General features: G+C 37.2%; 1 gene segment (V, D, J or C); it reads left to right on the forward strand.

Annotated features, from left to right (window-relative positions):
- Window positions 1-15,212: 15,212 nt before the first annotated feature.
- LOC118243005 (T cell receptor alpha variable 12-3-like) lies at window positions 15,213-15,902 on the forward strand. The segment is given in 2 exon segments: window positions 15,213-15,277; window positions 15,470-15,902. Coding segments are annotated over 2 exon segments (354 nt in total).
- The last annotated feature ends 3,583 nt before the right edge of the window (window positions 15,903-19,485 follow it).

The raw sequence follows: 19,485 nt of genomic DNA on the forward strand, positions 1-19,485 counted from the left end.
CTACAGTACAGTGGTGTTGTTAATATCCCAGTCCTGTATATGGATGTGACGGATGTGTATGTGGAGTATCTATATGGATGTGTATCTGGAGTATCTACAATGTGTATGTGGAGTATCTATATGAATGTGTTTCTCACAGTGAGTGGATATCATAACCTCTCTGTATTCCAGTCCTCCCCTCTACGCACACCAATTTAATGTATGTGTGCATAGGAGGGTGTGTGTGTTTTTGTTTGTTTGTTTGTGATCTCTCACAACAAACTCTTCTTTGTTAAATCAACATTTGATTCAGAAGGTCAATTGCAGGTGCAGAGCAGTTTACATGAATGTTATGAATGCACACTGGGGGAAGATTAATCTGAGTAAATTGCAAGCACCATGTACTTTGACATTTACTTAAAATAGGAAGTAACCTGTGTTCAGTCTACAAATCATACCCATTTAATAATTTTGGTGAGGATTATTTAAATATTGTGATTACCTCCTGGTTTTCTTTACAATGGTACTCCTCCATCCTCCAACAGAGACGTTGGCTACATTTTTTTTTACAGTAGTCCAGAATGAGCAAACCAAACATTGACAGTGCCTCTAGCACTTTTATGTTGAAGGGACTGCTTGGTTGGAAGATGTGGTAGTTAGCCATTTTATATTGAGAAGATTATAAATTCCAGTTTTGAAAAATGGAAGATCATATTTAGTTGCCTGTTTTCTGATGGACAGGTAAATTAGCATAACAGTCTAAATGCAATTTTTTGTAGCTTTAGCCGGGGCACAGTCATGGACATATTTACCAAGACAAGTACCCACTTTCCATCTGTCAATGTGATGTCCTCGGGTCAAAGGTCATGTCCTCAGGTTTGAAAAATTGCATTCATTCTATGTTAAAAAAAACAAAACAAAAAAAAATAATCCTACCAGTAAGATTTTAATCAAAAATATCTAAATTAACTTACACTGAAAAGTAATAGAAACAATTTAATTTATTGTAACTGTGAGCAGTAAGGAGGCGGATGCACGTGTGGAGAAAAGCGAGATTTATTAGGGACAAATACAGAGTTGTAGTTGTTGGAGCAGTGCAGGGTCATAGAACCAATACATAGAGTACTAGGACACATGATAAACTAAAGCAAAGCACACGAAGGCAAACAGGGGAATCAGGCTACAACAGAGACTAGAAAATAACACGGAGGTACGGAAAAACAAACTTTTTATATAACATACGGGCTAACAAACAAAGGCTTCAAAAAAACAGACCCGGGTTTCTAACACACCCAAACAAACATTCAATGAACAACCTAGACACAGAGCACAAGACAGGGTTTAAATACATGAACTGCACAAGACTAGAAATGAGGAACAGGTGAAAGTAATGACAGGCTTGGAAAACCAAACGAGGGGTGGAGAAAACAAAACTAAGGAATGGAACCAAAACACACATGACAGGGAAACCATGGAACATGGAAGCTGGGAGGGACTAACCATGACATTTATATTGTGAAACATACATTCATCAATCACTTAATCAGCTAGAATACACTCACTGGCCACTGTATCCGGTTTAACTTTTGTAATAATAATAATAATGTAATAATAATAATAATAATAATAATAATAATAATAATAATAATAATAATAATAATAATAATAATGATTATTATTAGTATTATTATTATTATTATTATTAGATGCTGTGCTATGTTTACAAGCCACCTTTTTTTCTGATGACAAGACCCCTATTAATGAGTGCAGTTCCTACCATTCAGTCACTCGATCAATTGACCAAGCAATCAAAATTCATTTATTTACTGTTTTCCATGGCAGACATTTTCACAAAGCAGTTTTACAGATGTCTGTGTCCATGCCTCCAGTAAGCACAACAAAAAAACTGTGGCATGTATACATTCCTTAAGTATTGGAAGAGGAAACTTTGAGAGAAATCAACACTCAGGCAAACCCATCATCCCCTGGTTGATACTAAACATCACAACAAAAACAAAGTAAACAAGAAGCAGCCACCACCAACAACAGAGAAGCAAAACAGAAAAAACAAATTGTAGAAAAAGCAAAGGAAATTGTATTAACATTAGCATGTGTATGTCAGATGGCAGTATTCTAAAATTACATATTAAAATGGTGTTGCTAACATGTGATATGGTAGTTGTGTTAAGAAATAATGTAGATTCTTGAGCAGAGAAGTTGTTCTTTCTGGATTCAATGATTATGAGTGTATCTGAGTCCCATCTAGTGCAGGAACATCAATCAATAAATCAATCTCAGGAACTGCTCAAGGAAAGAGACAAACAGAAAACTGACTAACCATAGAGAAGAGGGTGTAAGTGTGCATGTGTATGTGTGCAGTGAATGATGGTAGCTACAACATGTCAGAAAATTACTGCAAAACATGAGAAAACGTAATGGAATGTCACCTTACAGAGTGTAAATCAAAACAATGCATGTCATAGGAAGTTAACTGTAAGTAATGTAAATGTGTTTTAATTTAGATTTAAAATTAATAGTGGGTCTGAGTCCCAAACAGGTTGGGAGCATTGAGGGGCCTTATGAGAGAAAGCTCGACCTCCTGCAACTTGCTCCTTAGTGGACTATCTCTGGCAGACACAGCTCTCTACTATTGTGCTCTATGCACCCAGTGAAATAAAGTCACTGAGAGCCTTTACAAAACTTATACATGTAATAGTTGCTTTAAACTTGAGGAACATCTAAACCACAGTGGTGGTACTGGATATAGTAACAGCTGGAATAAAGGGTTCTGGTGGTTCAACAAGATAAAAAGGCATATTTTAGTATGACACACATTACTTTAAAAATTCTATCAGTGAAGTCATTGGCAGAAAAAAACACTGTTCACTTAAAAACAGAAAAAACACTTTAAATACTTTAAATAAGCAAAACAGGATCAGAGTTTACACACAAGTTAAAACAGTAACTTTAAAAGTAGTAAATTGTAAAGTCTACAAATCCTTTTTGAAAAAAATAATAAGGGTCCTGCACTACAACACACTGTCTGACTAGGGATAAACGTATGTGATGTCTCAAGGCATTTAGTCATTTTGCTGCTTGGCCTTGTCAATGACATGAATGCTTTCAGATTTAATTGAATTAAAATGTGCTCAAGATCAACTTCCAAAAAGAGATTAAAGTGCCTGGATGATGCATAAATTAAAAAATAATTGAAAATGCAAAAATGTAACAAAATGCAACATCCCTCATATGTATGCTCCCATGTAAATCAGTAAATGCATACAGTGTATTTATATAGTTCAAAAGTATATCTTCATTATTTCTGCTTTATAAGGTGATTATAAAGTTCTCTTCATCATTATTCTGACTAGTATATTTTCAAATGTGAAGGATAACCAATATCAAAAATGATCAAATGGTACTTGAGAGAAACACATTGTGATGAGCAGCGTGAGGCGGCGTAAGGGTGGAGTTCTGTCCCTCAGTAGTAAACTATATGAATCCCATTCAGCTTCGGCTTTCACTCACTTCACATCTCCATCATCATGCTGCTCTTTGTACTTTCTCACCTAATGTCTCTTTTAAGTGAGTCTTTTTTAACATAATACATGTACAGAAATCAAGAAATAAGTCAATATACATTCAAATTATTTTGTGTGACAATTTTGTTGAATGTTGATTTGAAAGTCTACAAAAGATTTCTCTTTGTATTTTTATTTTGCCCAGGGGAGATCTCAACACAGAAAATCGATCCACTAGAAACAGTAAAATGTGTCTCAGAGGGTGATCCTGTTACTCTCTCCTGCAAGTACAGTGTCAGTGATACTAATTATGTTCTTCAGTGGTATCGCCGATATCCCAGATCTAGACCAGAGTTTACAGATTACATCCTCCCTAGTCAAACTGACAGAGACTCTGTTCTTCCTGGTATGTCTGTAAACCTTGATAAAAACCAAAGCCATGTTGATCTGCTGATCTCCTTTGCTACAATATCAAACTCCGCACTGTACTACTGTGCCCTGGCGCCCACAGTAACAGGAAACCCAGCAATGTTGTACAAAAAACTCCCACTGTGAAGATAAGATCAAATATGTATGACTGTATGTTCATAAATTAAAGCTCTGTAGTTGTTGGGTCATCATATAGTTGCTTAGAGAATTTAATGTAACTAATTTCTTGTCTGTGAGTGTGGATGAAGGTCTTCTCCTCATCCATAGTTCCCTCATGTATGTCATAGAGACTTTTCCATTGAGCACGCTGTTGTAGTAGCAATCCATTATGCTCATGTTGTCCAACCTTATACATCTATGGTTTGTTCCATCCGAATTGTCTTGGTTCCTCAACGTATGATGTAGACCTTGTTAATCTGGGCGATGACACTCTGTTCTCACTAGGCAATTTGTAGTAATAGAAGTTTTATCCATGAACTCTTATTGGCATTTCTAGGTATGAACAAGTTTATTTCTATAAAATAGCTAGAGCTCAGGCTTTCCTCCTACTACTGAGGTGTGTATAATGTCCTGACACTTAAAAACAGCAGCCTCATAAAACTGGACCTATTAGTGTTCTCATTCTGAAAACCTCTCATTTTTTTCTGCAATACCATTCTTTTTTCTTTTATATTTATATTAAGTTGTTAAGAAAATGTCATTCTCATAACTAACCATCAAACAGTAGAATGAAATGGAATATTTTATACATTTCACCTAATAACAGCCATCATTTGAAATATAACATTATTGCTCACTAGAAAGCTCAGGAATGAGATCTTAGCATGTAATCAGTTGTCAATTTTAAAAATGCATCAAACACATGAACATCTTCCATTCTAACTGTAGCAACCTATAATACTGGAAGGGGCTTCCTGCTTACCATGTGCACACTGTAGAGTTTGTAACACACAGAAACACAAAGAGCAGAATCAACATGGAGGGAGCACTGCTACTGACTCTTGTTATAGCATCAGGTATGTGAGGCCAATTATAAATTGTACAAGTGAAATATATCTACTTATTAATTTGACGTGAATGAAACTATATTGGAATGTTATACTTATTCTGGTCTATAGAGGGCTTAAGCCTATTTGTATTAGTATAAGAAAATAGTTCCTAAGGAGATAGAAAGAACTTCAGAAAGTCATTTGGAAATGAATTTCTTCTGAAATGAGGTCAATGTAAATGATACAAAATTCTATACCAAAATCCATGCTATTTCTCCTGTAGGTGTACTTGGTGAGGATCGAATTGGACCAGATGAACGGGAGTTAATTATCACCGGCAAAGAGAGAGAGTCTGCAAAGCTTAGCTGCTCATACGATTCAAATAGTGACAATGTTTGGCTTTACTGGTACCGACAGCACTCCAACAGCGCACCTCAGTATATACTGCGTAAAGGTGCAAGATCATACACTTCAAGCGATAATACTGACCTGCGATTTCAGTCAACTACATCCAGAACATCCACTGAGCTCACTGTTACCGCTCTAAGTCTGGCAGATTCAGCTCTGTACTACTGTGCTCTTAGAGTGATGCACTGTGATACAAAGTTTCTTAGAGGCTGTACAAAAACAACATCACAGCATGTGCTTTCAAGCTGCACAGACCCAACCACATCCAATAAAACACATCAAAGAATTACACGATAACACCTGCATATGGTGAAAAAACATTTTATCAGTTTTAACACTTTTATTAACAATGATTCAACCGAATACATTTTGTAGCCAATCAGATCCATGGCTTAAACATCCTCCTATCAAATCAGGTCAAAGTATTTCAGTGAGAGTGAAGTCAGGACTTTGACTTGGCCATTCTAAATCAAACATGTTTTATGAATTTCTGATTGAGCCAATTTGTTGTGAATTATCTGGATTATTTTGACTCTGCACTACCAGTCCAGTCCACGTCTATAGAGAATCCTGACACTCTTAAAGACGCCACCGTTCCTCGAGAATATCACTCACTGGCTAAGGTGTTTAGTTCAGCGAGGGCTACATGGCTTCCTCCCCATCGGGAGGGAGATTGTCCCATAACCCTGAAGGAGGGGATTATTCCCCCAGGAGTTGGATTTATCACCTTTTTCAAGAAGAGACCCATGACATGGAACAATATATCAAGGAGGCTACTGCCCAGGGCTATATATGCCCCTTCATATTGCCAGCTTCTGCCAGCGTGTTCTTTGTTAATAAGAAGGATGTGAGTTTGACACCGTGTGCAGACTACCAAGGACTGTATAAACTACTGGTCAGGTACCCATATCCCCTTCCCCTGGTTCCTGCTGTGCTTGAACAGTTGAGGGGAGCTTGGTATTTCACAAAATTAGATGCTGTGCTTACAACCTGATTAGAATCAGGAAAGGAGACGAATGGAAAACTGCCTTTAGTACGTCCTCAGTGCAATACGAGTTTCTAGTCATGCCGTATGGGTTAGCCACAGCGCCTTCGGTGTTTCAAGCGTACATAAACGAAATACTAAGGCAATTTTTGGTTAGGTCAGTCATCACTTATATCAACGATAACCTGATCTATTCCGCCTCCTTCAATCAACATGGGCATGACGTAAGAGCGGTGCTTCATACCCTCTTATGTAACCAACTATACTGCAAGAAATGTGAATTCCACTGCAGGGAGGTGAACTTTCTAGGATATATCATAAGAGAGGCTAGTGTAAGAATGCAGCCTTCCAAAATAGAGGCAGTAAAGGACTGTCGGAGACCTCAGACATGTAGAAAGTTGCAACACTTCCTAGGGTTTGCTAACTTTTACAGGAGAAGTCTTTTAGCAGTGTGGCCAGGACCCTCACTACACACCGGCCTCCCAGATACAGCACACCAGCCTCCCAGATAATGGACCCCGACCTGATCACCTCCTTTCACAGGGAGCACCCTACAAAGCCTGTTCCTTGTCGGCCGAGCGAGCCGTGCTCTAGGAGGCTGGCAGCGTCTTCGGGGGGTTCTGTCATGGTTGGCTGGTCTCCCAGCAGGAGGGACACAAACTCCAGTTTGGGATCATAGCAAACTCCTGCCTCACTCCAAATCACCAACTTATTGATTCACTCACCTGTTCCTTGTTTTGTTTCTCATTATTTAAACTGACACGTCCCTTCAGACAGTGCTGCACATTAGCAGACTAAACCCAAAGGTATCCAGACGGAGTAGTATGCTAAACATGCTGGTGTTTATATTGATATTATTGTCATCAATTGAAGGTAAATTGTAACCTGGTCATTAGTCATTTGAAAAATTAAAAGACTTTTCTAATATTTTGTAAGACTTTTGTGTAAAGCACAGGGTTAGACATACATCACTAATTTATAATACTATTTTCTCTGGCAGGTTACCGTGGTTCAGATGAAATCACCTTATACAGTAGTGACTGTAACGTGGGTGACAATATACTGTCTTGTAATTACAGCAGTTATGTGAGTAGTCTTCACTGGTATCGGCAGTATTTGAAGTTACCTCCTCAGTTCCTTATATTGGAATATTCAGGGTCCATATCAGAGGCAAACCCTCCAGTTCCAGGAATATCTGTCACACACAGAAAAGAATCTACCAGTGTGCATCTGAACATCTCTTCCGCTGCAGTATCAGACTCTGCACTGTACTACTGTGCCATGCAGCCCACAGTGACAGGAAGCTTAAGTTTGTTGTACAAAAAGCAATCCATTTTGTATAAGATTTTTTTTCAAATTAGCTACCATTCTTAAACTTGCAAAGATGTTGCAGAAACACTGGTTTTCTTTTTTGAATTAACATTATGCATTACAAATGTTTATGTTGCCTATATATTTTATGTTGCAAATAAACAAAATTGTACATCAGTAGCACATAAATTATGCACAATGCACACAATGTACTCCTCGCACATCTGAATGAGTAATGTTAGTAACAGTAAGATAAATATTACCCATTTTACAAGGTGAATCCAGCTAATGTCACAAATCTCAGAAAACTCAGTACACCAACAGGGGTGATATTTCAACAACTATCACAGGTCTGTCAATGCTGTTCCAATGTCAACAATGAGATACTGTAAGGCAATACTCTGTTAGTATTGCACATGTTCATATTAGAGAGCATTAAATGTGCTTTACACAGGAAAGAAAAAAACTAAAGAAGATAACAACATAAAAATAAGACCAGAACACTGGATTAAAATAAAATTAATTAAAACTGTATTAAAACAACAATCTGCAATGCTACACTAAAGGACAGCAGACACGGTTTAATCTAAATTTAATCTGGAAAAATATCTACATTTGGGGAACATCTGGTTGTGTGTAGCATGAAAACTAAATACTGCTTCAATGCATTTCATTTAGCGCTAGAGAATAAAGCCAAAGGCATATGAAAGCAGGGCTGGCTGGGCAGGTATGCACATGTAACAAGGCTGGTGTTGTGCACAGAATGAATTTTGAGGCGTACAAAAGATCTTCTTAAACCAAAGACCAACATCATTGGTCTTTGGCCTCATCATTACTCCTGTCACACGTAGCCACGCGCATCACTCAAAAGTTTTAATCACAATTATAATCCAGCGATCTAGAGAGAATAGGAGCTCTGATGCAGGAGGTCCTACAGTGTTTTAAACATAATTGAATTGTTCTCTCCTAAAAACGCTTTTAATTGCTGTAATATCTGTAAGTACAATATATTTGGTCACCTTTCCTGTGGGGAATGAGGTGCAGTCACATCATACTGTACCTATAATAGCCCTCAGGCAAGATTCCTCATGTGACATTTGCCTACCTATGTATCATGGTTGAAATTGTAAGTCCCTCCGATTAAGAGTGTCTGCCAAATGGAAAATGATATGATGTCAGTTATTAATTATGTCAAAGATACACATGGTGGTACAGAGACAACATTATTGAAAATTATCAAATTATCTTTTATATTATCCTCTGATCAAGGTTACGTTTCTTTGATGCTTCTGACTGCAGCATTTGATACTATAGCTCACACTCTTCTACAAAACAGGTTTGAAACCTTTTTTGGGGTCAGAGGAAAAGCCTTTTCTTAGTTCAGCTCCTAAGTAATTGCTGAGTACAGTCAGATTGTAATTGTAAATGGTTTGTCTAGACAAAAGGAGGTTTTTCACACTTTTGTCATTTGAACCTGATATCATAACGCAGAATATGCAGTCACAAAGTAATTACAGAAATCAGAGCAGGAGTGCTCTCAGTATGGAGTCATTATTACCAAAGCATCTATGAAATTTTTTTTACTCTTTATCTATAAATTTCTTAGCATGTGAATGTGCTTTGCTCATCATCTAATCATATATTTATAAACATACTTGATTTGCTAAAATGAAAGTAAAGAGCCCTTACACACACACACACACACACACACACACACACACACACACACACACTGCTGCAGGGAAGAACCGTATCTGCAAGCTCCTGTGCACAGATTAGCTAAGAATTGATGAACTGATGAAATGATGAACTCTGGGCAGTAGGTGTTTTCATGATTTGTTTACATGTACTAAATAACACTAAATAATAAAGTTATGAGTTCTCTCCTTGAGTAGATTACAATTTTCATGAGGGGAAAAAGGACAATTCAGTGCATTCCAAAAAAACTGGAATATTATAAATCCAGAGTTTCCTCCCTTTCTATTTCTAGTAGTTTACACCTGTAGGAGGAGACTGGTGTACTTGGGTGAAAAGCACCATCCCCATCTCTCATTATGTCTACACTATCAACACCATGACGTACATTGCTCTGCTCTCTGGCTCTGTTTATCACAAGTATGTGTAGCTAAATTGGTCTCTCAAAAATATTTTGCTGTGTTTTATGCATGCATCTGTAGGTGATGGACTTTGCAAAGATGTATTTGAATATGCCAAAAATAAATTAGATTTAGTGGAAATTCTTTTTCACTGATAGGTGATTAATACATTTTTAAATGCAATAATTTTTTTAATGTCTTTATAGCTGGTTTGTCTCAGTCAGGGACGCCACTGAACAACAGAATAAGAGTTCATGCACTTGAATTTGAACCAGTTATTCTCTCCTACAAGTATGATGGCAATGTACAAAATCTTCAGTGGTAAATCTTCAGAATTCTGGATCCAGACCAGAATACTTGTTGATGATCTTTTCAGTACTGTAATACATGGATCCCCCCGATTACCACATCCGGATGCTGAAGTGAAGATAAAACACAAAATAGTGCATCTGCTGGTCTCCCCTGCTGCAGTATCGGACTCTGCACTGTACTACTGTGCCCTGCAGCCTGCAGTGACAGGATACCCAGCTACACTTTACAAAAACCTTCTACTTCAGACATAAGTTTAAATAAGTATGATATATTCAGAATATTTGGCTGTCCATCTGAAAAATTAAGGTTGAAATATTCAAAGTCACTTTATGTCCTTGTGACGTTTTCAACTGTAATGCAGCACATGCTAGGAAGATTCCACATAAAGCATCATGCTTTATTTCAATGTGACAGAAATGAAACATGACAGGACTTGACAGAATCACATTGTGATGAGCAATCCTAGGTGGTGTAAGGGTGGAGCTCTGTACCAAAGTAGAAAATCACGAATCCCATTCAGCTTTGGCTTTAATTCACTTCACATCTCCATCATCATGTTGCTCTTTGTACTTTCTATCTTAGTGACACTTTTAGGTGAGTTTATCTTCATAGTTTCATTTTGATTAAACATAAGAAACATTCATCATTTGATTTAAATTTATTCACATTTGGGTAAAACCTTCTATGTTCCAGTTTGAAACAGATCAACTGATTTTATACATGCTATTCTTTATTTTCCTTTTCATTCCCAGCTGAAGTGTCAACACAGGAAATTAAGCCTCTTGAACCAGTAAAGCATGTGTCAGAGGTTGATCTTGTTACTCTCTCCTGCAGTTACCGTGCAAGTACTGGTGATGTTCTTCAGTGGTATCGTCAGTATCCCACATCTAGACCAGAGTTTATAGTTTCTATCCAGCTTCATGAAGAAAGTAAAGCCTCTCATCTTCCTCGTCTGTATGCTGTTATTGAAAGAAGCAAAAGCCATTTACAGCTGAACATCTCCTCTGCCGCAGTATCAGACTCTGCAATGTACTACTGTGCCCTGCGGCCCACGGTGACGGGAAACACAGCTACACTGTACAAAAACCTCTTCCCACACAAAGAGAGCTTTAGTAGTGCAGGGACACAACTAAGATTTGATGAATGTATGAAACATCATTGACACATTGTTAAAGTAATTTGTCATTAACATGTGGAACATATACATACACTTACTATTAGTAACATTTACCTTGCTGCATACATTTGCTCTATATTTACTGGTCACTTTATTAAGAATATATAGATTATTGATGCTTGTTAAAGAGAAACAATTAAACTTTAACCCAGCACTAAGTGTTAGTGCAACTGTTGACTTCATGTTATACGTAATTACAATTGTAATAAAAGGATTTCTACATTCTAATTATTACTTACATATTCATTTTATCATATGTCTAATCATATGTGTAACGGTGAGTGGTAAGGAGGCAGACGCATGTGCGTAGAAGAACGAGATTTATTAGGGGCAAATCCAAAGTTTTAGTCGTCAGAGCAGTCTAGGGTCAGTATACCAACATGGAGATTACGGGGATACATGATAAACCAAAAGCACACAAAGGCAAACAGTGGAAGCAGGCTATAACAAAGAGGCTAGGATACACAAATAAATAGGAATAACATCCAAGGGCTACGATATTACATACAAAGGCTAGACTTAACACATGGGCTTAGATTCACACAAATCAGCTCTACTTACAAACATACAGTGAACAGCTAAAACACAGGGAATGAGACAGGGTTTAGATAGATGAACTTAGCAAGACTAGAAATAAGGAACAGGTGTGGAAAACCAAACGAGGGGTGGAGAAAACGAAACTAAAATACACAAGACAGGGAAACCATGGAAGCGAGGACTGAGCAACTGTGATAATATGACTCTATTTAGCAATTCAGAGCAATGCTGTGGGTAGTGTATTATGCACTGTGTGAAGATAAATGGTTTCTCTTTTGATAGACAGTAATTCTGTATATCCTCCAGAAGAGGGCAGAGTTCATCTAGAAACCCTGAAACTGCAGGTGATGTGACACTGGGTTGCTCTAAAGGAAGCTGAAGACAAGAAGAAACTGTAGTAGAAACTGAGTCTGCAGTTTAGTCATTGTATGTCTTAGTTCAAAGTTCAAAGAGGTTTTATTGTCATTTCAGCTATATACAACTACACAACAAAAACGAGACAATGTTCCTCCAGGACCATGGTGCAACACAAAAACAATAGTGCAAGAGACATGCTACACAAGTGCAAACAGTCCAATATAGTGCAAAATGTCATTAAATAAACAATAATAAATACAGGACAGGACAAATACAAAATGAGTAGACAAAATGAGTAGTGGTCAATGGAGAGGGAATAGGACCAGTGTCTTCTACTGTAAACGTCCTACAAGGAAATCCTGTTACCCTCTCCTGGCTGTACAATGGCTCTGCTGCAACTGTTTCTCTGCTGTGGTATCGTCAGCATTCCAGATCCAGACCACAGTTTCATTACTTTGTTGATGAGGCTAAATTTGAACTAATTACTAAATTATTATTGTAAGTTGCTTTGGATAAAAGTGTCAGCTAAATGCTGTAAATGTAATCCCCAGTACCAGGAGTGTAAGCTGCACTAAAGGAAGGGGACAATTGTGCAGATCTGTTGATTTCCAGTGCTGAAGTCTCAGTCTCAAAAGTATCAAAATTTTCTCATGTCATATATTGTGCCATACGCTACATGAAAATATTCTTAACCAATTTCTTCAATTAATTCAGTGTTTGAATATTTAAGATTCTGTTTCTTAAGTTATTTCATAAGTTATTTCACTTTTATTGGTCTTAATTGTTATATCCTGCATGGAAGATCCACCATTTAAACACCAGGCACGCTGCATTGAAGCACCAGACACTTAAATGGTTTTATGGAAGCTGGTAGCAGGAATATTCCTGCAGTAAAGTCTTCATTTAGCAAACCTGTCCACCAATCCTGTCCTGATGTGTCCTTACCTCCTATTGTCTTGATTCAAGAATATTTGGACTTATGATCAAGTTTCATTTACTGAAAGCCATACAATATGGATATTACAGCCACTGCCATATTGAGTCTGTTCTGTGTATTTTTGCATTCTCAGTCTTATTTTTTTCAGGTTGTCCAGGAGGTGGTGTTTTGACAGGAATGGTGACAAGAGGCTGATTCCTGTCACTTAGGCCTGAGAGTTGTGACTAGTCAGCAGATTTGTCAGCTATTAGATAAATACTCATGTCGAGTACGCACTGGTGTCGTGAGTGGTAGACTCCAGGTGGTCATGGTAGCTGCAAGGTTTGGCTTATGAGCTTGTACTTAACACCATTTCTACTTAGTTGTTTTAGATTGGACTGTAAGTCTTTGTATTCAACACTGTTTGTAGGAGATTCTTTGATGGGCCCATTTTTGGCTTGTATTTGACACAGGATGGCTTTTGCATGAAGCCTTGAGTCATTACATTTGTGGGTTCTTAGAACTGGAATCATGAGCCGTCTTGATACAGGTATGTGAAGATCACTATGAGAAACACTGTAAGTTCTTAGAACTGGAATCATGAGCAGTCTTGATACAGGTATGTGAAGATCACTATGAGAAACACTGTGGGTTCTTATGCCTTTTCTCTTGTTTTTACTTTGTTAGGGCGTTAGTGAAGTTGTGTTGTGATGTTCTTTGTTTTATTTATTTATTTATTTATTTTAGGGAAGTAAATGTCAGAGGTTGGTTTGTTTGTTTTGTTTGTTATGTTGGATTAAATCCACCCTGATATTATGCTCCAAATTTGTTTATTTATTTGTGATTTGCTTCTTAAATTCTGATGATAAAACTAATTGAAAACCTACTGCAGTTCTGTGTATCCATTTTTATTCTTTATGTTGCAAAACCGAGGCATCATAATATAATATTTTCAAATAATCTAAACAATGTCAAAAAGCAAGTTTTTTTATTTCTTCAACCTCAACACACACACTGACACCGGTAGGGAACCTTTACATGTCTCCATGACAACACACACATCTGACCTTTTGATTTGAGTTAAGGAACATGATGTGACCTTGTGGTTTTGGATTTGAAACTGAAGTTTCTTTTAATAGCATTCTTGTCCCAGACAAATAACCATGTCAGTTCAAAGTGTGGTGAACATGATGAGATCAGTTCATTCAGTAATAGTCCTATGATCTGCTGTACACTGTAGTGTTCATGTATTCAGATTAAGAAAATGTGTAGATACAGTAAAGGATCACTGGTGCAGTGCAGTTCATATGAATGTGTTGAAAGCACACTGATGTAAGGTGAGGCTATAAGTACCATGTCCTCTTTCTTACCTTCTCATCTCTTATCAACCCCCCCCCCTTTTTTTTTGGAAACAAACCTCATTATGTATTAATATCTGTTTGATCAACACTGTTTATCCTATAATAATTTACGAAAAAATGTAGGCCCAGGTCCTCTGTTGGGCCTAGCGGATTTGAGCATATGAGTGTGTGTGTGAGAAAGTGATAGACACAGAGGGTGTGAACGTGACTGCACGTAACAATCTATTGTATCCGTTTCCCTGATTTAGGCCTCAGTACTAGCAGAGTTATTGCTTTGAACTTAAGCCTTAGGCCCTGACCTCTTTTATTATTTGTATTTAATGTTTGTTCAGACCTGGTTTCACCTAGTGTATACAAATAGTGTAGGCAAACTACACTGTACAAGTATGAGTTAAGTGTCAAATGATTTAAAGAAAACATCCCATAAACAAACATTCCCCCCACAAAAACACTTGCCAGGACACAAAAAGAATTCAAGAATTCATCAGTAAAGGTGCATAAAGGCTGTAGTCACAGTACATTTTGGTAAACGTCCTCGCAAAATTCAGATATGCTCAAAATGCCCCCCTCCCCCCAATAAAAAGACAAACTTTTGACAAATGGAAGATCAAGCTTAGATGCCTTTGTCAATGTTTAAAAATATCTAATTGCTACTTGGTATCAAACTAGTTTACGGTTGATGTACTAATTAGATGAAGATCACCTAAAGGAATTAGAGAATTCAGCAGAAAAGGTGCTCAAATGTTGTGACTGTAATGCAAAGTTGTGGGGAGGAGCTTCATAAAGCTTCATAGAGCTAAAAGGATAAAAGAGTGGAGAAAGATCTCAGAATATTATCACTCTGACAAGACCACTCATCATGTTCACCATTACACTCCTGTGTGTGTGGCTTTCACTGGGTGAGTTTAGACTGAACTGTTTAAATTATATGAATTACATCACTGTGCAGAATGATTGATAAATCATTCTGTGTGGTAAAAGAGCAGAGTGTGTGTTAGACTTGTTACTTGTTAGAGCAGCGTGATAGTCAGACTTATGTAACTATGCCATGAATTAAACCTGTTAACTTTATGTTCTCTTCTCTATGGCAGGTGACTCTATGGCAGAGCCAATAGAACCACTTTTCCCCAGTGAAGCTGTGTTTCAGGGTGATAATGTTACTCTGTCCTGCAACTATAAAGAGTTCAGTGGTACTATAGAGAATCTCCACTGGTACCAACAATATCCACAATCCAAACCAGAATTCCTCCTTTACATCTTTCCAAGTGGAACTAAAAGTGAACCTCTCCCACCACGTCTATCTGCCAATGTTGATAAAAATCTGAAACAAGTGGATCTGCTGATCTCCTCTGCTGCAGTATCAGACTCTGCACTGTACTACTGTGCCCTGGTGCCCACAGTCTGAGGAATCCTAGCTACACTGTACAAAAACCTCCTACTACACAGATAAGATTAAATAGGTACAATATACATGATGAATATGATTTAAATATGTATCTGAAAAGTGAGGACTGAAATGTTTGATAGTCACTATAGTATGTCATAATGTGATATATTCTAATAAAACACATCAATGTCTTTTAGAGAAGCATGAATACAAAATCAATAAAAATGTTAAAAATAGGATTTTTGTGAAGTTTTATTTGTATGATACCATAGGTCGACATACACATTTTAACCCACTATATAATATATGTAACCAAATACAATTGTATGATGTATAGTTCATTACACTTTACCTGTTCCTTGTTGTTAAAGAGTCCCAGAGTATCATCAGACCCCCACAACCAGGGCTCATGGTCACCATGATTCCCTCCATGATTAGACAAATAAATCAAATACAATATACCCATGCTCATAAAACATGCATTTCTGCAAAAACATCCTTCAGAAAACCAGAGTGGCAGCACTCTGTAAGTTTCTGCTTGTCTAATATCACCAAAAAGTGAAGTTTTAAATCAGGACTGTATCAGAAGGAAAGCTCCATAAGGAGAATGGGGGTGCTATTAATTAATTTATTGTTTATTCTAAAACAATGAAAATGTATATGATGCTCACACGTCACTGCAAACATTCTTGATAAAAATTAAATTACATTAGTTTTCTTTTCTGATGAAGAGCAACTAATGTATATTGTTATTTAATTTGTAAGAAGCATGAATGAGGGTTTTTGTACACACACACACACACACACACACACACACACACATTACTGGCTGCAGCTATGCTTTATCACCCGACATAACAGTTTAAAAATATTGTCCATTGTTCTTCAAAATTATTTTAAGGAATAACAATGTCATTTTTAAACAGCTTCCAAATCTTTGCCACAGTTTTAGATTGTATATCATTACAGTACCATGTGGCCCATTCATTTAAAAAGCTGAGAGTAAATTTAATCAAATACTTTTATATAAATATTTGTGGATAAATTGGCAAAAATTCCCATGCACACATTCCAAAATCTTGTAGAAATCCTTCCCAGAAGAGTGGATGCTGTTACAGGTGCAAAAAAGGGACATACTCCTTATTAATATCTATAGATTTAGAATGGGATGTCATAAAAGTGGCTGTAGTTGTAACGTGTAGGTGTTCCAATACATTTGTCCATATAATGTATACACACACACACACACACAGTATACTTCCTGGTTTAGTGTAAAATAACTCATCACACTCCAATGTTGATGCCAAGCGCAAGTGTAATGCCATTAAAATGATCCTCATTAAAACAACAGCTTATACCCACAGGTGATTCAGTTTGAAGAAATTTACAATGGAGACACAATTCCTCTTGGTTTACATTATGGCATCAGGTACTGTCTATTAATTTGAACAATTTGTTTGAGAATCACAGATTCAAAATTCAATTAAATATGTTTATTGCATTTTCTTACAGGTGTTTTTTGTGCTGATCAAATTGGACCAAACCAGGATCAGGATACTGAGGTTTTTCATGAAGAGGGACAATCAGTTACACTGGAATGTTCATATGATTCAACTAATCAATATATTGATCTTTACTGGTACAGACAGCATCCTAACAAAGCACCACAGTATTTATTGTATAAACCTGCTCGATCAAGTCCGAGTACTGGGCACATATCAGACCGACGTTTTTCATCAACTACCTCTGACACATCCACTCAGCTCACTATGAGTGGACTAACTCTGGCAGACACAGCTCTCTACTATTGTGCTCTTCACACCCAGTGATATAAAGTCTCTGAGAGGCTTTACAAAAACTGATAAACATAATAATTGCTTTGATCCTGAGGAGCATCTAAACCACAGTAATGTTCCTGAATGTATTAAACACCTGGGGAAAAAAAAGGGTTCTGGTGGTTAAACAAGATAAAAAAATGTTCAAACAAACATGTTTTTATATGAGTCACTTCTTAGAAGAAATAAAATTCTGTCAGTGAAGTTGCCAGCAGAAGACAACAGTGGAAGCATAACATTGTTCACTAAGGAAAGAAATATTGTAAATAAAGTTAGACTGTTAATACTGTTAAAACAGAATTAGTATATATTGTTAAATGGACAGCTTATAAGGGGGATCTATTGCTAGGAATGGACTATAGTATACAAATTGGTTATGTTAGAAATTCATTGGTAGAAATAATACAGCAGGAGAAGCGTAGTACTGTTCATTTAAGGAAAAGCAGAAATAATCTAAATCTAAACCTAGACTATAAGTAAGAGAGTGAATTTATTTTAGATTGCTAAACATACAGTCACCCAATACAAGGTGTAGGGTGAGTGTTAAACTTTATTAGAAACAACCACCCTACACGCACACTCACTGGCCACTTGTAATTATATGTGATGCTGTGCTCAGTTTACAAGCCACTACTCTCAGTAGATGTAGCACTGACATGGTAGTGGTACTGTGTGTTGCACTGTTGAAAATGAGTGTAGTTCCTAACATGCAATCAATCACATCAATGAAAATATACTTATGTAGTGTTTTTCACAACAGGAGCTTTCACAAATCAGCTTCACAAATGTCTGTGTCCAAGACTGCAATACACAAGCCAAAGGCTGCTGTGGCAGGAAAAACTCCTTAAGAGTGTGAGGAGGAAATCTGGAGAGGGATCAAGACTCAACAGGAAAGCCCATCCTTCTCTGGATGATACTGGACACACAAAAAAAGAACAAAATGACCAAGAAGAAGCCCAGAAAATCAACAGCAAAGTACATCGGAAAAACAAAAAGTTGTCTCTGCCATTGCCGTGATCTCTCCCTCACTAGGAAAAACCAGACTCCATTGCCAAGCCTCTTTATTCTGCTCTCCTCACCCTCTACCCCAGCCAACCAGCTCACTCTCAGCTGGCTGGTCCCTTTAGGCAGAGGACTGGAATAGCACTTGTTGCCTCCTTCCTCCAGGTGGCATCTGCTCTCATTCTCTTTGATGCCGTACTCGATTTCATATAGTTTAACAAAACAAAATGATAGCAAAATAATAACAAAACTCACTCAAATGAAAATGGAAAATAAACAACATATGAAATATTAATTTATAACCTAATTTATAAGCTGCAGGGAGACTTATGGTCATTTTCTCTCTCTCTCCAACCCCAACCCAGTTTAAGGATTAATAAACTGTAAACAACTGGACTAAAGGGAAGATATTTGAAAGATGGAAATCACTGCTAATTTAACAGCAGCAATGTATTACATGCTGTAAGATCTTACATACTTATAGACTATTATCTCAATAGTTCTACATCCAACAGCTCTTATACACAAAACTGCTTTTAAACAATAATAATCACTTTTTAAAATTCAAGCAGCCCTCCATGCACAGTCCAGCTATTTTCAGATGAGTAACAGAAGAATTTTGGTTCTCAGTGCCATAGCAGGAATACAGTCCTCCTATTTCTTTATCAGGAATATATTTCTCTGCTCAGTGCCTAAGCTGTAATACTGTCTGCTAGCAGAGCTACAAAGCTAATGTGCTGTTCTCAGACCTATGGTTTAATTTATCATTCTTCTTCCTAGAATTCCACTAACAAACTCTGAGTGACTGCAAAGCTGTTCCATTATGAAGCCTAATGGTTTAACATACATGTTTTATCAGTATTAACAGTCATGCAGACTAGGA

The sequence above is a fragment of the Electrophorus electricus genome, chromosome 20, assembly GCF_041902795.1.
Source record: "Electrophorus electricus isolate QZ-2024a chromosome 20, ASM4190279v1, whole genome shotgun sequence".
Lineage (NCBI taxonomy): Eukaryota > Metazoa > Chordata > Actinopteri > Gymnotiformes > Gymnotidae > Electrophorus > Electrophorus electricus.